General features: G+C 38.6%; 1 protein-coding gene across 6 annotated transcripts in view; it reads right to left on the reverse strand.

Moving 5' to 3' along the window:
* The window catches only part of dip2bb (disco-interacting protein 2 homolog Bb), a 146,700-nt gene that overhangs the window by 47,915 nt on the left and 76,641 nt on the right, over positions 1-22,144 (reverse strand). For 4 of the 6 annotated variants that reach the window (XM_061875175.1, XM_061875172.1, XM_061875177.1 and 1 more), the window contains exons 3-15: positions 21,220-21,372; positions 16,309-16,434; positions 15,919-16,236; positions 12,073-12,219; positions 11,908-11,925; positions 11,400-11,519; positions 6,996-7,193; positions 6,787-6,878; positions 3,978-4,088; positions 3,748-3,871; positions 3,279-3,388; positions 1,532-1,634; positions 1,388-1,452 (exon numbers count right to left, since the gene is read on the reverse strand). In XM_061875175.1, the coding sequence (XP_061731159.1) occupies positions 1,388-1,452; positions 1,532-1,634; positions 3,279-3,388; positions 3,748-3,871; positions 3,978-4,088; positions 6,787-6,878; positions 6,996-7,193; positions 11,400-11,519; positions 11,908-11,925; positions 12,073-12,219; positions 15,919-16,236; positions 16,309-16,434; positions 21,220-21,372 (1,685 nt within the window). The remainder of the gene's footprint in view (positions 1-1,387; positions 1,453-1,531; positions 1,635-3,278; positions 3,389-3,747; positions 3,872-3,977; positions 4,089-6,786; positions 6,879-6,995; positions 7,194-11,399; positions 11,520-11,907; positions 11,926-12,072; positions 12,220-15,918; positions 16,237-16,308; positions 16,435-21,219; positions 21,373-22,144) is intronic. The other 2 variants (XM_061875176.1, XM_061875173.1) reach the window with 1 other exon arrangement.

Raw genomic sequence — 22,144 nt, forward strand, 5'->3', positions numbered from 1 at the left:
ACGTACCTCGGTTTAGAGGTCACGGTTCGGTTCATTTTCGGTACAGTAAGAAAACAACAAAATATAAATTTTTGGGTTATTTATTTACCAAATTTGTAAACAATGGTTTGATCCTTTTAACATTGGGAACACTACAATAATTCTGCCCACGTTAATCCACATTAAACTGCCTGAAGTTGTTGCTTAGATGAAATAAAATGACAACTTTTCTTCTACATATAAAAAGTGCAACATTAAACAGTTTCAAGTCAACTCATCATGCTTAATTTATTACAGCTTTGGGGAAGCTTGTAGTTTGATTTTTATTATGTAAATGTTATATTTGTATTAACATGTGATAGCAGGGACCCTGCCATTCAAAACCACGCTGCTACATTACTAATGATTAATGTAACTATTGCTGAAAAAATAGCACAATAGCAATAGGAGAGACTATTCATCCCTGAACACCATGGAGTTCATGTAGACTTTATGATGCACTTACATTATTATATACACTATCAGTGACAGAAACTCTTTATTTAATATAATGTCCTTTTTTGCTGCTTCAACACACCTCAATCTACACTGTCCGTTACACACACACACACAAGTACACACACACACACACACGCAGACACGCACGCACACGCCGCAAAATGAGCTAACGTTACGCTAAAATCTAACTAGCCTTCACCTCAAACCAGGACTGCGAGTGAGCTGAGCTGCAGTTTGTTTCTAGAAGGTCAACGGGCTCATAGTGATGTTTAGAAAGTAGTTGACTTGGAATTGTTTAGTATAATTTGGGGAGAGTCCGTTGCTCCCCTGCTAAAGAACTATCTGCTCGACGCTGAAGCGCTGACGACATGCGCTCTGAATACGCACTGCAGTATAGCTCGGTTGGTAGAGCGGCCGTGCCAGCAACTTGAGGGTTGCAGGTTCGATCCCCGCTTCCGCCATCCTAGTCACTGCCGTTGTGTCCTTGGGCAAGACACTTTACCCACCTGCTCCCAGTTTCACCCACACTGGTTTAAATGTAAAAATTAGATATTGGGTTTCACTATGTAAAGCGCTTTGAGTCACTAGAGAAAAAAGCGCTATATAAATATAATTCACTTCACTTCACTGCTGATTAGCTTGTTACCGCTACGGTTGTAACCAATCAGATGGTTGTGTGGGAGGGACAATGCTGGGTGCTGTATACAGACAGAGACGGAGGAAGAACGGAGCAGAGCAGCTTGTTAAGACTTTAGCATAGGCGGCTACTTCATATGTTCGTGTGAAACTCGTTCGGTACTCCTCCGCACTGAAATGGAACTCCCGTACCGAAACGGTTCAATACAAATACACGTACCGTTACACCCCTAGTCATAATGAGATCAGTGTACGGTATGTATATCCCACTAACCGTGAGAACCCCATGCCACAGACCCATGTCTTTCTTAAAGTCCAGAACATTCACTAATGTTTCTCCTGTGAAAAAATAAATGGAAGACATCAGACTTATAAGGGCTGAAAAGTGCGAACCAATCATGAGTGAACAGGTGTTTACCCTCGCAGTAGTTGCAGGCCTGAGTCAGTGCCTGGCAGTGGGTCAGCATGGCCACTTTGGACACAGCCACACCCACCACGGTGCCCTCTTTATTGGCCTTGTACTGTGCAACAAGAGGACGCCATCACAGGGAAGATGACAAAGATAGTTCAGTTCAGGTTGCAACGTGTAATCCAGGGGTGTAAAAATCCTTTTCCCCCCAGAAATAGAAGGATGTGTGCTTTTGATACATTTTGTGCATTGAAAATACTGAGCGCGATCAAATGTAGACTAATACTGAATGTGCTAAGATATCTGAACAAAACATAACAATCAAAATAGTGTATTATTCAATAAAATTCAGCCCCATTTAGAGGGGAACTGCACTATTTTTTAGACAAGAAGACGAAATGGTTTTTTTTGCATTCTAATTTGCAATAATCAGCTCATTGTCAGTGGCTAGCTAATGGGAGCAATCCATTCTGCCTCTCAATCACTTTAAAAATGCTTTCAAAAAATGCCAACAATACTTCATTTACGTTCCGTAACCTGTATAATAACCAAGCTGTAGCGACTTTGTTATTGTAAGAGTGAACACTAAGTAACTATTTTTCTACTTGCGGCGACATGCTACAACATGCTATGATATTTAGCCATAAGCGAGTTTCTGCGTCAACAGCTGACAGGCTTTTGAGTTTTTAATGCACACAACGCAATGGGACACCAATCTGTACTGACTGAAAAACACGATCATAAACACAATCATATAACAGTATGAGTAAAGTATTACCACACATTTAATTATTTGTTTTTACACAGCTAGTTTGACAGCGTATGTACTGTAGTTGTAATACCAAGCATGATCATAATCGATATTATAGCGACTCAATCGATGGACAGTTTTCTGCCCAGAGAAATTTCAAATTGATTTTGAGTAAGCACACCATTTATGTCAACATAGCTTGGCTCCGAGTTCCACATGTATACTCGCAAGTCAACTCCAACATTTCACCCTCTATTTGTGCTTGCTTCTATAAGCTTTAGTTCATCCTCTGTATATTCAGGTCCAAAAAGATAAGGTTGTGAATCCTCATGTGTCCAAAAATAGTCATCTTTGTTGTCTGTTACCAAATCTGTCATTATTACAACACTGTTTGTTTCTGAAAGTATGAACCTACATTTGTTCATTTGTGGAAACGGAAATAAATGCGCAGAAGAAATAAGTTGCAGTATTGCCTAAAGGGGAACTGCACTTTTTTGGGAATTTTGCCTATCGTTCACAATCATTATGACAGACATAACGATGGACGTTATTTATTAAAAAATAAATAAATAAATAAATGCGATCAAAAGTTCGCATACAATGGAGCCTTTGGAAGCCGTACAATTCCGCCTAGAAAGCCCTTAAAAAACATCCAAACACCTCCATTGAGATATTATATACATGATGTAAGTATATATGTAATGTAGTAAGGGGTACATTTATAATAACATTTAATATTTACATATTTTGATAATTTTAAGCATAAGTGGTGCATTAATTTAAAAAACGCTTGACAGTGTTTGCTTTTTTTATTTCTTCATCACTGATTATTACTCACTGCAGCAAACAAAAATAATAAAACATCACTTCTTGTACAATGTTTGCTGTCAGTAGGATGCTGACTGCTAGGATTTTTTTTTTTAGAACATGCCAGATATAGCCCCGAGATATACTTAGGACACCCCTGATTCAGTTCATGCCAGAGACAAAATTCCGCATAGTCACCTCGATGTATGCTGGGTCAGTATTGGCTGTCGGGATGTGCGGCTGCCAGTCTTTAGAAGGCTTAGTCAGATATTTGGAGTCTGTAATCACCCACTTCATCCGAGGCCAGCCTGGAAGACCAAGGCACCAGTGAGGGTCAATGGCTGTAAAATTCATTCTAGATCATTTTATCAGACCACCTGGATTCATACGGTTGTATTTCTCTAAATATTTCATATTTTTATGTTTTTCTCAAAGCAATTCATATATTAACCAAGGATACTGATTAGGGGTGGATGTTACAAGGAGGTGCACTACTTGGCTGCAACCAGTAGAGGCACCGCTGATTTAGTCTTAGATAGTGGTCAAAACAACATTGAAAAAGTGGTTCAGGATATAATATGCATTAAAAGTTATATATACTGATTAATCATGAATTTAGCACATAATCAAACAACCATTTTTAATAAAGATACCAATTGGAGCCGACCTTTGAACTGCATTATTTCTCCAGCTGGGGTCTTAGGTAAACCCTTCAGACAAATCTCGCTGGTCAGTGCCAGGCCGACACCACAGCTACCTAGGAGAAACCCCACCTGGCTGATGCCCGCATCCTACATGTCCAGCAACACACACACACACACACACAAACACACACACACACACACACACAAACTTAATTATGCAGGATGAATAATATCAGGAACTCATACACCTCACCTTGCGAGACAAGGGCACCTCTATGGGTACAGGTATAACCTCAGCCAGGAGGCAGCCATAGAAGGCCACCCAGAACATCCCAGGGTCACTGTTAGGGAACACCAGTGCCACCTACCAACAAAATAAACAACCATTGAGTTATTTTGTTAAACAAATACATTTTTTTTTTTTTTTTTGAAAATACATTGACAAATATTTCCATGCTAGGACAACACTCAGTAGTGGGGAGACCTCCCCCAATGTTGAAAAACTGGTTATGAGGAGCATCAAGGTTGTTTGCCAAGGGAAAGGACGATACATTATATGTTAGTCAGCCAGTGACTCTTTTTTCACATTAATAGACTAGCAAAGGGAAAATTCATTTGGAAGCAAATTTAACATATACTGTAAATTAGGGCTGGGCAATACGGCCTTTTATTAATATCTCAATATTTTTAGGCCATGTCACGATACACGATATATATATCGATATTTTGCCTTAGCCTTGAATTAACACTTGCTACATATAATCACAGCAGTATGATGATTATATGTGTCTATATTAAAATACTCTTGTTCATACTGCATTAATATATGCTCATTTTAAACTTTCATGCAGAGAGGGAAATCACAACTAAGTCAATTTACCAAAACGGTATTCATTAAACAGTTATTAAGCAGTGGCACAAACATTAATGTAATTTCAAAACAGAAAGTGCAAGATTGTCAGACATTTTAAAAGAAGCTAGTACACTTTTGTGCATGATGTCACTAGGACGACATATCAAGACAACACTAAATTAAAGTGGACTTTTTGTACAGAACGCCACTACAATATTTTAAAACAAATAAAGTGCACTTTTGTGCATGATGTCACACAAGATATTTAAAAAACTGTCAAATACAAATTAGCTGTATAATAGGAAATCAAATTGTGTATGTCCTTCGCTATGTGGTAGGTTACTGCAGACGTTATCTCCTGTTTTTGAGTATTTTTGTCATACCGTGTTGATGTGGAAATGGAAGACGCCAGGCTCAATTGGGTCAGTGCTGTTTGTTTTGGCATTTTGTTGGGTGTGGCACCGGCCGGAGATGTTGACATGCAGAGTTTCAAGCACTCATTCTCTAGCGGGTGACTTTTCAAATGATGGTACAAATTAGTAGTGCGCTACTTTTTGTAGCAACGCTTTTGCCGCATACCTTACATATAACGGTTGTCTGTTCAACATCTTCCCGCTTGAAGCCAAACCACCGCCAGACGATGGACCCTGTGCTCTTTTCCCTGGGAATTAATTTGTCTTTCTTTATTTGTTACCAGATTGGCACCTTCTCTCTTGCATTACCACTCGCACAGCTCCGCTTGCACCACCTGCCACTGCTAACTTTACCTATACCACTACCTCTCTGCTCGGCGAGGGCGTATGACGTTGCACGCGCAACAGTATGTGACGTATGTAACAAGGTGCACTTGTTTTATCACTCTATGAGAAGGAGAGACAAGCAAGGGTGAGAAAAGCCTGTATTGTAGTTCCCGCAGCTAAAAGCAACTGCGTGAGAACGTATATTCGAATAGTTACGATATAGTCATTTTCTATATCGCACAGAGACAAACCCCCGATATATCGAGCATATTCAATACATTGCCCGGCTTTATGGTAAATCAGCATTTCTCCAAATCTTCAGAGCTGTTCTTAATAAGGTACACACTATCAGGGTACATATAAAATATTCTCATTCATCCAGGTATTCTTAGGGCATTTGATTAATCACAACTGGACTGTTCAGGATGTTTTAGACAACGTTTCACTTCTCATCTGAGCAAGTTTCATCCATTCATGCTCAAGGACTGGATAGGACCGCTTTAGTATGTAGGTGTTACTCAAACCGTATTTTGTCAACAATTATTAGGCTTCCCAAAAGGGTAAAATATTTGTCAGGGAAAACCACTACCTTGGAGCAATGGTTCTCAAATGGGGGTACGCGTACTCCTGGGGGTACTTGAAGGTATGCCAAGGGGTACGTGAGATTTTTAGAAAATAGCAACAATTCAAAAATCCTTCATAAATATATTTATTGAATACTACTTCAACAAAATATGAATGTAAGTTCATAAACTGTGAAAAGAAATGCAACAATGCAATATTCAGTGTTGACAGCTAGATTTTTTTTGGACATGTTCCATAAATATTGATGTTAAAGATTTCTTTTTTTGTGAAGAAATGTTTACAATTAAGTTCATGAATTCAGATGGATCTCTATTACAATCCCCAAAGAGGGCACTTTAAGTTGATGATTACTTCTATGTGTAGAAATCTTTATTTATAATTTAATCACTTGTTTATTTTTCAAGAAATGTTTTGTTATTTTTATGTATTTTTTTCCAAATAGTTCAAGAAAGACCACTACAAATGAGCAATATGTTGCACTCTTATACAATTTAAACAATCAGAAACTGATGACATAGTGCTGTATTTTACTTCTTTATCTCTTTCTTTCAACCAAAAATGCTTTGCTCTGATTAGGGTGTACTTGAAATAAAAAAATGTTCACAGGGGGTACATCACTGAAAAAAGGTTGAGAACCACTACCTTAGAGGATATATAACTGCACCCTGCACCATCCTCTCAGACTAGATATGTCCTATCTGGTCTTTAAGCATCATTTAAAAGATTAAACAGTCCAGTTGTGATTCAATAGCCTTAGAAAGATACACATTGGTACAACTTTTGCGGTCAAGGTCCCAGTGACTAGAGCCTGTATCTTTAAAGGTAAAAGTACAACACCACACTTTTTTTTCTAAAGAGTGTGTAGGTTGCTCATGTGTTCTCACCCTGTCTCCGGGTTTGAGAATCTGCTCATTCTTGGTGCCCAGCTTATGGAGAAGAGTGAACGCCAGCTTCACACTGCGACTCCACAGCTTCCCTAACATAGCAGAAAGTCACAACGTTACAAACATTATTGAAAAAAAAAATTGTAGTATATTATCTTTGGAACACAACTAATGTCCCGACTACTAAAAACCAAAGTCACAGGTCTCACCATATGTCAGCGTGTACAGCGGTTTGCCTGTGATGTCAAGAGCTGTGAGGGCCGGGCTTTTCCCCTGTGTGGCCCCCCACCGGGCCAAAGCAGCCTGCAAGGCTGGGGGCCAATTACTGACCACCCCTAGAGGCTCGCCTTTCACCGGGATGATCTGACGGCCTTCCGGTTTAGGTGTGTTAGGGTCCGGCTGGGGCACTGAATTATATAGCAACAGAAAAACATTTACTACAAGAATACGTTCAAATTGACATTCTTCGGAATAGCTGACTGATGTCGATATCAGCGGTTGTCAACATCACCAAAATAAAACATATCCAAATAAAATATTGTATTTTTATAATGTCTATGTTTAATGTCAGGTTAAACTCATCTCAGAAACATTTAGAAATAATATTGGATCCTGGTGAGTTACGATTGGAAGTTTCTTTTAATAAAATCCATAAATCTCAAGTTGTGTACAGGGTAAATCTGCATTCTTCTCCTTTTGGCCGACATGCCCAAATTTTGAACCTCCTCCTTTACCACGCAATACTGCATAGAGACACGCCCCCCTCAACCGGTTATGTACTAATGGTTGTCAGCAAACACTGAAACAAAATTGGGTTTTGGACATAATTGGCTAAATATTGGAAAATCTGAGGGCAGACAGCGTTTTAACGAAACAGCTGTAAAGTGACGAGACCAAAGAAGCAGTGACCATTATGTTCCCCCGGAAACAAAAAATATTTAAATTGCTGCCCTACTCTAGTTTACATAAACAATTCTTACATTCAAAGAAAGACTTCTGGCCTACATTTTTAACAGGTTTGTAGCACTTATTCTTTTGCTGTTTCTCAACTGCACATTCAAGATTGCTTAGCGTTTAGCATGGCTTCACGTCGCCTACCTGTGTTTTTGCTGTGTAACTTACTGTGCTAGTTTCACATTTAAGAACTTTCTGTATTACTTCATTTAACTATTTATTCATTTACTTAGAGAATCGATATTTGGACGTTTTTCAATCAATTCCAAATTGTCCACTTCCCAATCGTGAAGCATCAAAGTATACATTTTTCCGACTCTGATTTGTGACGTGAAAAAATTGAACAATCTCGTGGAAATCTTGTCAAGTTCTCGTATTTGATCATTAACGGAAAACCTCAGACCTTAATATTCATATTCGTACATCTAACTTAGTGTTGGATTCAGTTTTCAACAAACATTTTCACAAAAATTATGCCCTGATTTCCATACATTGTCTGTGTTGTCTTGTCCCAAACATTTCATGTACAGTGGGGCAAAAAAGTATTTAGTCAGCCACCGATTGTGCAAGTTCTCCCACTTAAAATGATGACAGAGGTCTGTAATTTTCATCATAACTTCAACTGTGAGAGACATAATATGAAAAAAAAATCCAGGAATTCACATTGTAAAACTTTTAAAGAATTTAGTTGTAAATTATGGTGGAAAATAAGTATTTGGTCAACCATTCAAAGCTCTCACTGATAGAAGGAGGTTTTGGCTCAAAATCTCACGATACATGGCCCCATTCATTCTTTCCTTAACACGGAACAATCGTCCTGTCCCCTTAGCAGAAAAACAGCCTCAAAGCAGGATGTTTCCGGCCCTATGCTTTACAGTATTTTGGTTTCATCCGACCACATGACATTCTCCCAATCCTCTGCTGTATCATCCATGAATCCATTTTGGTATAAACTCAACCCGCCGTATTTGGAGTAAGAAGAATACTGAGTTGCATCCCAAGAACACCACACCTACTGTGAAGCATGGGGGTGGAAACATCATGCTTTGGGGCTGTTTTTCTGCTAAGGGGACAGGACGATTGATCTGTGTTAAGGAAAGAATGAATGGGGCCATGTATCGTGAGATTTTGAGCCAAAACCTCCTTCCATCAGTGAGAGCTTTGAATGGTTTTACCACATACTTATTTTTCACCATAATTTACGAATACATTTTTTTAAATTCCTACAATGTGAATTCCTGGATTTTTTTTCACATTCTGTCTCTCACAGTTGAAGTGTACCTATAATGAAAATTACAGACCTCTGTCATCATTTTAAGTGGGAGAACTTGCACAATCGGTGGCTGACTAAATACTTTTTTGCCCCACTGTAACAAACTCCAAAAAAGAATCCCACGCGTCTCTGTGCTTTTTATTACGACTGCAAAACAAGCCACCTTGGGGCCAAAGAAAGTTGTGATGTAGTATTCTCTTCTTCTAGTTAAATTCCTATTCAGCTAAGCAAGCTGAAATGACCACAATCGCCCTCTAGTGTACAAGAGGCACAATGTGTATGGCCAACAGTTGAAGGACAGAATTTGTGCAAATAGAAAAAAACAAATTATTTGAGAAATCAGACTAATTTAGTGCATGAAAATTTACTGAGTGTGTTAGTATGATTTTTCTATATTTATTAGCAAGAATAATGATGTCACACGTAAATTTTAAAGTGTGGAGAGCAATGGTGTTATGTTTCTGGAAATGTTATGTCGGTGACATTACTAACAAAAATAAATACCCATGCCTTCAGCTAGCGGGCCAGAGAGCGCACTAAATGTGAAAACAAACGCTGCACTGCCTCATCTTGTTCCTATGATGTATTCATTTAGTGCACTCAGGACAAAGCACACTGCACAACGATTGGTAAGTTTGCATATTAAGCAGACAGGAGTGTCTACAGTGGCAGCCTTATAATAGCCTCCTGCAATACATACTGTATAAATCAGGAAATAGGCACATTTTGAGCTCTTTACTTGAGAACATGTTAGAAAAATATATGTAATTATACAGAAAATGTATTTATTTATTATTTATTCATTTGCACAATATAAATGGTACAAAAGGTAACATTGTTAAGACAAGAAATGAGTAATGAAAAATAGGTAATAAGAAATAAGTGCAGGTGAGAAAAGAAATCCAAAAAGGGTTTATGCAAGGCTCTCACCTAAAACACTAAATTAACAAACAAAATTAAACATTGTGTATAAAAAATAAGACAACAAGAAACCTACCTTGTGTGGATTGAGTATAAGCGTGCATGTATGTGTGTGCGTGTGAGGAAGTATAGGGCCAAAAATTATAAGGTAGGAACAAATGGAGAATGTTGATTCATCAGGCTGGTCCTTAATCTGTTTAAAGTTACTAAGTGAAGATGAGGAGTTTGCAATACATAGGTGAATATTCCAGAGTAAAGAAACTCTGTGTTTAATGGAAAACTGGCTAAGACTGATACGGCTAAAGATAGGACGGAGATTATCAATTTGTCTGGAATTATAATCGTGAATTTGTGAACTGGTTTTAAAATAATCTTTGAAAGGTGTAGGAAGCGTATTAGGGAGGTAAGTACATTTACAGATAAAAGAAGAGGACTGAACTGTGTTGATATCATAAATCGATAGTACATTTAGTTTCCTAAACAGAGGAGCAGATGGAGCCAAATAGTTAGAGGAGGTAGCTATTCTTACAAATATATTTTGCATAATAAATAATTTGTGTAAACTTAATGGATATGTACTAGTCCAGACAATATTGCAATAAAAATATATGGATACAATAAACTGTAATAAAGAGTTAAGAGGCATGCCTGATTAACCAGACCCCTACATTTTCTGATGATGCCAAGAGATTTTGACACTTTGTTGGTTACTGAACCAATGTGTTCTGTCCATGACAACTTTTAATCGGCTAGGATACCGAGAAATTTGTTAAATGAAACTAGAATAATTTTGAATCCTCCAATAGAAATCTTAGCACTCTGTCTAAAAGATGTTTTGTTTTTGCTTGCAAACAAATTCATCCATCCATCCATTTTCTACCGCTTATTCCCTTTAGGGTTGCGGTGGGCGCTAGTGCCTGTCTCAGCTACAATCGGGCGGAAGGCGGGGTACACCCTAGACAAGTCGCCACCTCATCACAGGGCCAACACGGATAGACAGACTACATTCACACACTAGGGTCAATTTAGTGTTGCCAATCAACCTATCCCCAGGTGCATGTCTTTGGAGGTGGGAGGAAGCCGGAGTACCCGGAAGGAACCCACGTATTCACGGGGAGGACATGCAAACTCCACACAGAAAGATCCCGAGCCCGGGATTGAACCCAGGACTATTCAGGACCTTCGTTTTGTGAGGCAGACGCACTAACCCCTGTGCAACCGTGAAGCCCCTTGCAAACACAATAGAGTTGGATTTTTTTTTACATTTAGTGATATCCTATTAACAAGAAATTCATTTATAAGACAATTTAACAAACACATCTAGAGGGACAAGCAGTATAAAACTGATGGATGGATATTAATATTAATTTTATTAATTATGGATGGTTATTATCAGTCTTCTCTCAAAAAAAATAAAAAAAAGACCTATCGGCACTAACAACGTGTTGATGTGTGTGTGTCTCACCTTCGACTATCTCTTCAGAGTCGTCCGTGAAAAACTCACTGAGGGGTGGTCTCTTCGGCCTCTTCAGGGTGTTTAGCAGTTGCTGGATCTTGGTGGACACCCTGCTGTTCACTGGAACTCCTACAAGGACGAGGGATGCGGGTGGTGGTGGTAGAGGGTGTAGTGGTAGTATCAGGACAAACAATCACACACACACTCTGTCGTGCACACTGTACCACAAGTTGTTTGATTAACATTTCATCGCACAGTCTGCTGCTCCTCAACCCCAAAAACATGTTGCCAAACATTTGTCTTGATTGCAGACGAGGTTGGGAATTGAAAAGTAGCACACGTGAGTGGGATCATCACGAGGAAAACAAGGTGAGAACTGAGGTAAAGAGTGTTTTTGGATTGGGACTGCATAACCGTTGGTTGCTATCCAGTAGTTCCAAACAAGAGGGACAATAAGGGCAAACACAGCAAAGACATATAAGGCTGCGGACAATATGCATGAAGGAGTGCCCCTTACTCTGGAGATTAATTCTTCCTAAACATACGGCAGGGCAGAGAAAGAGCGAAGAGCAAAAGAAAGCAGTGCAGTCTGATTAATTGGAATTGAAATGAGAGATTTACAGTAGAAGGTCCCAGAAAGATGATAGAAGCAAACAAAAAACGGCGAGGCTGCTTTTTTTACCGTCTGCAGTCTCCATCATGCTGGAGCGACTCTGTCCTCGACTCATCCCTCGGACGGTGGCGTTGGAGGGCAAGTCCACCCGCGGACCTCTGGCTGGGAGAGCAACGGTGGTCACATCTGGAGGCGGGGCACTGTTCTCTGAGGGGGCTGCAGGTAGGAGGTGAAGGGCATGGGACAGCTGATTTAATGTTCACACGCATAGAAAGAGGATATGTATGGATAATCTGAAACACATCAAATATATGTTTGGTATCGATTTAAGTCTATTTGAACAAATCCTTAAGTTATGTTAGAAATTGCTTTGAATTGGAAAAGGGGTAGGATTAAATAAGTTTAAGTTAAATTAAATTAAAGTTCAGTTAAAACTTAAAGTTAAGTTAAGTTAAAGTACCAATGATTGTCTCACACACACACACACACACACACACACACACACACACACACACACACACAAGGTGTGGTGAAATTTGTCCTCTGCATTATTTGACCCATCCGCTTGTTCACCCCGTGGGAGGTGAGGGGAGCAGTGAGCAGCAGCAGTGGCTGCGCTTGGGAATTATTTTGGTGATTTAACCCCTATCTCCCCTTCATGCTGAGTGCCAAGCAGAGAGGAAATGGGTCCCATTTTTATAGTCTTTGGTATGACTCGGTCGGGGTTTGAACTCACAACCTACCGATCTCAGGGTGGACACTAACCACAAGGCCACTAAGCAGGTTCTCCTTCTTCCTACTCCTTTTCAGACGTGTATCATATTGGCTTGGCTTATCGGTACCGGTCGGCTCCCTCCTGAGTCCCGTGAGCCAAAAAACACCCAAATGACTCCTCCTTCATTTTAACGGTGTCCGCCAGAAGGTTCTGGGCTTACCGCCATGCCAGGCACTCACCACTTTATGGCCACAGCTTCGATCGGCCGCCTCGACAATAGAGGCACTGTACATGCCCCAATTAGATTCAATGTCCCTTGCTTCCATTAGAAAATGCTCAAACTCTTTAGATCTCACTCTATAAGATCATCCAAATGCGTTTTGGTCAGGTCTGACCGGCATCCTCCTGGCATCTTTCCCCACCATCGGAGCCAACTCACCACCAAATGGTGATTGTTTGAAGTGTTCTGACCCTCTCTTCACCCGAGTGTCCAAGACATGGGAAAACATGTCCAAAGACACAGTCATGAAGTCGTACTTGAAACTGGGGTCCAGGGTGTTCCGGTGCCAGGTACGCATAGGGACACCCTGATGTTTGAACATTGTGATCCTTATGGAAAACCTGTGACAAGCACAAAAGTCCAGTAACAAAACACCACTCGAGTTCAAATACGGGCAGCCGTTCCACCCAATAAGGTGAAGGAGCACTTGTTAGTAATCCTTCTAGGGCCGGGGTCGGAAACCTTTTTGACTGAGAGAGCCATTAAAGCCAAATATTTTCAAATGTATTTTTGTGAGAGCCATATAATATTTTTAACAATGAATACAACTGTCAGGTTCAAACACTGATGACATCTATTAAACAGACAAAAAGCAAGGAATTAAACAGACACAGGATTCAATTTAGCTCAATGAGGAGAAACAAGAGAATTCTACACCTCTTTTATTTGGACTTTCCCTGATTACAACAAATGAAATGTGTGCATCTCTTATTCTTTCTAATAACATTGTTATTCTATTCTGAAGCTAACCAATAATAAATAAAATACTTTTGACTATTAATGCAACTTCTTGAGCAGGTGCGATAGAAATGGATGGATGGATTCAAATGCATGAGAACGTTACGGTATTAGCTTTCACTGTTATGCTGATGACACCCAACTCTACATGCCCCTAAAGCTGACCAACACGCCGGACTGTAGTCAGTTGGAAGCGTGTCTTAATGAAATTAAACAATGGATGTCCGCTAACTTTTTGCAACTTAATGCCAAAAAAACGGAAATGCTGATTATCGGTCCTGCTAGACACCGACCTCTATTAAATAATACAACTTTAACATTTGACAACCAAATAATAAAACAAGGTGACTCTGTAAAAAATCTGGGTATTATCTTCGACCCAACTCTCTCCTTTGAGTCACACATTAAAAGCGTTACTAAAACGGCCTTCTTTCATCTCCGTAATATCGCAAAAATTCGCTCCATTTTGTCCACTAAAGACGCCGAGATCATTATCCATGCGTTTGTTACGTCTCGTCTCGATTACTGTAACGTATTATTTTCGGGTCTCCCCATGTCTAGCATTAAAAGATTACAGTTGGTACAAAATGCGGCTGCTAGACTTTTGACAAGAACAAGAAAGTTTGATCATATTACGCCTGTACTGGCTCACCTGCACTGGCTTCCTGTGCACTTAAGATGTGACTTTAAGGTTTTACTACTTACGTATAAAATACTACACGGTCTAGCTCCATATTCATTCCTTGAATCATTCAGTTTGTAGAGACTCGTTCAGTATGTCTAAACGTCCTTGACTCGAAATTTGTGTTAGGCATTGTTGCTAAGCAGCCATTTGATGGTGGTGGATGCTTTAGCCTCTAGGTTCACTTATAACTTGTTTATTTCAACAAATTTCATACTTTTTACCGGTCAGAGCTGATAGACGTGTCAGTCTTTCGCTGAGATGGCTCTGTGTGATCAGAAACGCTTTAAATCTGTGCTCCGAGGATCATTGGAACACGCAAACTCCCCTACCACAATAAGGTGGCAGTTTAGAAAGAGCTGTGCAGCATTGCTTTCATGAATTGAACCCCCAAAATGATTGTATTACTACACATTGGGGTTGCAAGATAGAGTATATAAGATATAAATAATAGACATTTAGTGGACGATAGAGCTTTATATACAATTGTTAAATTGTGATAATGCATATTAATGACATATCCTTGATGTGTCCCGCAAAACTCACAGTGACAAGCAAACAAACACGCCCTCAAAGCAATGTAGCATTCACTTCTTAGTCAGCGATCCTCGCCTTAATGGCGGCAAAAAAAATAAGTTTCTTTCAGGTATCATCCGTGGAGGATGAGGAATAGCTAAACATGCTTCACTCCATGCCATAGACTCCAACCGCAAGCTCCAGGTGGGCGAATTGATACAAATATTGACAGTATCAAAACGAGGAATGGCATCAGCATATAGTTCAGAGGTCGGCAACCTTTACCACTCAAAGAGCCATTTCGACCCGTTTCACAAAATGAGGAAAACAATGGGAGCCGCAACTATTCTCGTCAATATCTGCTGGTGGTCACCCAAATGACAAGAATAAGGGCATGTTATGCAGCCATTGCCTTAAACACCTTCTACAACATGTACAAACTGCTTGCCAGTCCAGCAATATGTTGTTAGAGGCTTCCGCAGATGCACGCACACGACTGGAAGGCATACTGGGTGACACAGAGTACACTGACGGTTGTGATATAAACAACTTTAACACTCCTACTAATATGCGCCACATTGTGAACCCACACAAAAGAAGAATGACAAACACATTTCGGGAGAAAATCCTCACAGTAACACAACATAAACGCAACACAACAAATACCCAGAATCCTTTGCATCCATGACAATTCCTGACTATGTTATACACCCTGCAAGCACCAAACCCCGCCCACCTCAACCACGCAGGAAGGGGAGGGGGAGGCGGTTGGTGCTCGCGGGGTGTATAACATAGTCAGGTATCCTGTATCCTTACAAAATAACACAGATTTCATCATACTTCAACAATTGTTCCTGTTTTTCATTGTACTAATTTTACAACTAATCAATAATGTTATTTTGAAAGTGTGTGTGTTGAATAATAACAACAACAAAACTATGAAAATAGTGTGTAATAAGGAAATTTTGTGAAACATTGTCTCACCGACGCGGCTGTGCGCCATCATGTCGGTGACGGCGGCGGCATGTGGCTCCTGTTTGGGTTGATAGTGCGGCTGGTACTGAGGCTTGTACAGAGGCTGGTACTGAGGCTTGTACTGAGGCTGAGGCTGGTTCTGAGACTGAGGTTTGGGCTCTCCATGGGACATGGTGGAGGAGGCCGATGAGGACGTAGACGAACCCTGGGTGGTGCGGTTAATCCAATAGTCGAGGCTCTGCGCGTTGGGATTGTGCAAAGGGACGGGGATGACCAATGACGACTGCCTACGCACAGACGTTTCGTCTTCAGAGGCCGACGAGGAGTCTGAGGGGAAATAGTATGCATTTAGATTGTATTTATAATGATTCTGAAGGCATCTGTACCCTCCTCCCCTACCTGGTGGTGTACGCGTTTCGATGGGCGACGGCACATAGGTTGAGCGGCGTTTTGTAGGCATGGGCAGCGCCATCTTTTCCTCTTTATGTTTAGCCAGAGCAGCTTGGACAGCTTCAGAGTGGATATCTGAGAAGACCAAAAAGAAATTAAACACACAGATTAAAAACAATTTAATATTTTTTTTTATTTTCAAGAAGAACCTATAGATACAGATTTTACACCCCAGAATAGATGTTTGTCACACACAGAAAAAGGACAGCATAATGTATATCTCACGGCTATAATATTCAATAATTACACAGTTTGTTTTTTTTTTTTTTTTGCATTTACAAAATATAGTAAACAAAAAAATAAGACAATATTGTATTATAAGCTTTGGAGTAAGGTTTAATTGAAACACTTCATGTGACGGTAAGGTCAAAATATAGTTTTAAAATTTAATTAATTATACTGTAGTATATAACGAATAATAAGTTAATATCTCTTTTTCACTAATAACTCACACCAACTTTAGTCCAAATAAAAATATACCAAATGTGTATTAATTTTTAAGGTTTTTGACCCCTGAAATGCCCAGTTAATGAAAAAATGTTGTTAGGCTGGGAATAAATAAATATCAGATTAGAAATGAAATTGGCACAAAAAAAAAAGCTTCTGAAGAAATGCTACATTTTTTGCAGTGTCAGGTTTTCTGACACACTGCACAACCATTCTCTTTGCGCACACGCATATACACGCACACACACACACACTATTTATCTCCCAGATGAAACCCTAAATTAAAAATGGATCTTTAGATTGTGTGATGAAAAAGTGTGGTTATGTGGCTCAATATGGCCTTTTTGTCTTCATTGGTACAAGTTGGGTTTAGATCATTTCTCAGCAACTGATTGACCAACGAAGATATTTTAAAAATACAGTTTAAAAGTTTAAAATCAAAAAAATATTCCATATGGACTAAAAGAACAAAGATGGTGGCCCAAAAGGAGAGAAAAAATGACAAAAAGTCTCATGTTGTCTAAGGCAGTGGTTTTCAAACTTTAAAAAAAAAAAAGTATCACCTAAGAAAACAATTGGCTATCTAAGCACCACCATAATAACAAACATTAAAATTCAGTAGCGTAGTAGGACAAAGTATTCAATAAAAACAAGGCAAAAGTTTTATTTAACAAGTATATTAAATATTTTTGGCCAATGTAACATTATACAAAGTTTCTACAATAACACTGTGTTTGAATATAGGAAAATAAAACACTACTTTAATCAAGTAATTATTTGACATACCATTAGATGGAGTCCCCGTACCAGTTTGAGAATCAGTAGTCTAAGGCAGTGGTTCTCAAACTTTTTTCAGTGATGTACCCCCTGTGAACATTTTTTTAATTTAAGTACCCCCTAATCAGAGCAAAGCATTTTTGGTTGAAAAAAAAGAGATAAAGAAGTAAAATACAGCCCTATGTCATCAGTTTCTGATTTATTAAATTGTATAACAGTGCATAATATTGCTCATTTGTAGTGGTCTTTCTTCAACTAGTTGGAAAAAAAAAAATAACTAAAAACTTGTGATTCAATTATTAATAACGATTTCTACACATAGAAGTAAAAATCAACTTAAAGTGCCCTCTTTGGGGATTGTAATAGAGATCCATCTGGATTCATGAACTTAATTATAAACATTTCTTCACAAAAAAGGAAATCTTTAACATCAATATTTATGGAACATGTCCACAAAAAATCTAGCTGTCAACACTGAATATTGAATTGTTGCATTTATTTTCACAGTTTATGAACTTACATTCATATTTTCTTGAAGTATTATTCAATAAATATATTTATAAAAGATTTTGGAATTGTTACTATTTTTAGAATATTTTGAAAAAATCTCACATAACCGCTTGGCATACCTTCAAGTACCCCCAGGGGTACGCGTACCCCCATTTGAGAACCACTAATCTAAGGGGGTTTTAATAGCTTTCTGTAGCAATCAAAATAAATACAGTTCATTTTTAAAGTGAATTGTCTTCTCTCTCAGCAACCAAATAGCATTTATTGCTTTGATTGGTTGATAGGTCATTTTCCAAACATAGGAAGGCAGTTTCATGTTTCATTACCTGCAGATACTTCGAGTTTGCAAGTAGATGCCTCTCCTTACATCCTGCACCAAAAGTCCATTCAAACGTGATTACAAAAAGACAGAATTATGGCGAATATTTTTTGTCATACAATAAAACTGTTTTGACTTGACCGATTTACACCATTTAACGACCAGTTTGGAACTTAAAGTCTGCACTTGGAACCCAAGTTCATGCGGCGCATCTATTGTCTTGATCAATACCGGAACAAACTGTGGATTTCATCAACTCCTTAAATTTGTACTTTAATTAATTGGAAAATTTATAAATTTGCTTTAACATTAAACAAAACAGGGTAATTAAGAGAGGCATTGCACAACTCGCAACATTAAAACATTAATGACCTGCAAAATTATATAAATACAGTGGCCTCTTCACACAACAGTGAAGAATCTTGCATAGGAAATGAGTGAGATGTCCCCTTTGAGCAATGCAAGAAAGATAAATATTGGTTTATTCCCTTTGAATCAATTAGAACTATGTATACATTCTGTGATCAAATAATTAAGGAAGAAACTGGAATTGTGTTTTCTCAGCGAACTCAAAATCATAACAAGAGCATGCAAGCTGCTAACTGTTCATTAACCCACACAGCTGCACATAATTGCAGGCGCTTTCACTCGCCGACACCCACAGGCCCTTCAAAAAGCACACGAGCAGCCAGGCGAACACAGTGTGCACCGTTACCGTGCGATAACAAATAGCATCTACTGACTTCATTCAGGCATCAAAACATTTAGAAAAAAAAAAATCACATGGGAATGTTGCTCAAATTGAGCACCGCAATTACATAATTGGTGATTTGCTGCCTGGATATATTTATGAGGTATCATATTAATAATGTGCCATCCTTCACACGCACACTGGAGTAAACTGATTCCTTACACAGTACATTTCTTTTAATGGGAGAAGAGAAATATAGAGATATTGACTATTGCGGTTATTTATTTCTCTTTTGTTTTGGAACATTTTCATTCATGAGAAGATTCTTCAAAGTAAAAATCTAAAGTAGGACTGGGTATTGTCAAAGACTTCACGATACAATACAGTATTGTGAAATGTCAATGTAATGCAATATTCTACACAGTTCAGATATAAATATAAAATAATGCTTAAAATAACTTACATATATACAGTATACATACATACATACATACATACATACATACATACATACATACATACATACCGTATTTCCTTGAATTGCCGCAGGGCATATAGTATGCGCCTGCCTTGAATTACTGCCAGGTCAAACTCGCTTCCCAAAATAATTAGCGCATGCTTAGTATTACTGCCTGGTCAAACTCGTGACGTCACGAGTGAAACTTCCCCTGTCACCATTTTCAAAATGGAGGAGGCTGATTTCAATACCGGTAATTTGAAATCGCATAAAGGGAAGAGGATTAATAACTATTCAGTAGGATTTAAGGTCCAACCATACAACACACTCAAATTTATTCTGCATACCTTTGGTAAGTGCCGGAGTGAGAAGAGGTTTTAAAATAATTAGCGCATGCCTTTGGTAAGCGCAGGAGTGAGAAGAGGTTTTAAATTAATTAGCGCCCCGGCGGCAATTCAAGGTTATACGGTACATACATATATGTTTGTTTATATACACACACTAGATGTCAATAATTCATTGGACAAAATGAGGTACGTGATTACTTAATACATTTGATATATTTAGACCAGCCCTGTTTGAATTATTCGTATTATTTTATTCATTTACTTCTCTTTTCATCGTTGGAACCGTTTTGAGTAGTCATTAATTAATTTGATTCATTTTTAATGTCTTGTGTAATGTATGTTGCAGCTTTATTTAATATGAACTGCTCATTCTCTAATTTGAAATAACTACACAATTTCACTTCATTCACTAACCGTTTTACAAAAAAGATTAGTCATAATAAAAAAATTATGTAGGTTATCAAGAACATACAAACCCTGTGATTATTGACTCCAAATTACTCAAATTGAATGATTTAGTGCATTTACAAACAGCTAAAACTGTGTACAATGCAAACTATAACCTGCTACCCAATAATCTACAACTATTTTTCTCATAAAAAGGAAAATATAACCTTGGAGGAAAATATAATTGAAAACATTTGTATACACGCACAACACTTAAAACCTTTACATATTGAACTTTGTTAAAAATAAGAGATTATTCATCTCATTAAGTGAATCATGACTTGCTTAACTATTAAGAGAACTGTTGTATTTTATTGGTGTAAATTTTGTTACAATTACTAGATCAGAACGGGAAGTGAACACGTGTGTTAGTAATTGGTATGAATTGGAAAAGGGGTCGGATTAAATAAGCTTTGCTTTTTCTTCTCCCCTTTGAACATGTTGTAAAGAAAAATTAAAATAAAGTGTACCTGTATTAATGTTCATAATAAATTAAACCATAACCATTGTTTTCTCTTAGTGGGGACAATGAAGGGTTGATAGAAGGAAGTAAAAAGTTCAATGTGGGGTTTCAAATGTCTTATTTTCAAAATAAGCACAGGAATAGGAGTGCTAAGAGGTGTGTATCACTCAGCAGGGAGTTGAATTTTAAAGCCTCTTCCACCTCCACTCCACTGCTCCGTGCTTTATTTCCCTACGGATAAACATTCCTGTATTCTCCACAAGACCGGCTGTTGCATGGCCAGGAAGTGATGTCACTTTGCAAACAGGGGTGTTCTCACTGAAGGGGCTCCTCCAGCCGCAAGGTTGTCTTTGAGGGGTGCGCACACACATAAGCGTTCTCTTACAATGTTACAGTTCTGACCTGATCGGTATCGGTCATCCCTGGTTCCGCCATTGCGATGAGTTCTACGTGAGCGCCTTTCGCGGTAACGGGATGAGTTAGAAGGAGGGGGTCCGTGGCCGGAGGAGGAACTAGGAGCTGGCGGCCGCACGTCGTTCCTCGGGGGCGGTTCCACTGTGAGGAGAAATCATCATAAAAATATGGTTGTAAAGCTAACAGAAAGAGAAATGCTAAATGTTGTTGTTGCCAAAAATGTCCTGTGACTTCTTGTCCCAGTCAGCAATCCTTGCAATAAAGCAAAGTCTACTGTACGTGAGGAAAACACCGTACTGGCTTGATCATTTTGAGTGCCTTATATATTTCTTACAAATAAACTAAAAAAATACTTTAATGTCACTGTTTGCCCAGCAACCAGTCTCTCACCAAAAGTGTCTGATGGACTCCAACTTACCTGTGACCTAAAGATGACACACCACTGATACCAGAACAATAAAAACTAGTAAAATCTTCTTCTTTTTTCAACTCATCACCTTTAACACCCAACATACCACAAATACACTTCAGTCCTATGGAAACCCTAAATCAGGAATTAGTCAATCGAAATGTTGGCTTATCTACCACTGAGTCTTAACTCTTCATCTTAGAATAGAGACAATTTTGCCCAGTAATATGGTTTGTATAGGCCAGGGGTCGGGAACCTTTTTGGCTGAGAGAGCCATGAAAGCCAAATATTTCAAAATGTATTTCCGTAAGAGCCATATAACATTTTTCAACACTGAATACAACTAAATTTGTGCATTTTTAAGTATGACCAACATTTGTAGAGTGTAATAAGTCTCTTATTCTTTTTAACAACATTGTTATTCTAAAAGTTAACCAATAATAAATATAATACTTCTTACCATTAATGCGACATCGTGAACAGGTGCGGTAGAAAACGGATGGT

Source organism: Nerophis ophidion, linkage group LG16 (genome assembly GCF_033978795.1).
Source record: "Nerophis ophidion isolate RoL-2023_Sa linkage group LG16, RoL_Noph_v1.0, whole genome shotgun sequence".
Lineage (NCBI taxonomy): Eukaryota > Metazoa > Chordata > Actinopteri > Syngnathiformes > Syngnathidae > Nerophis > Nerophis ophidion.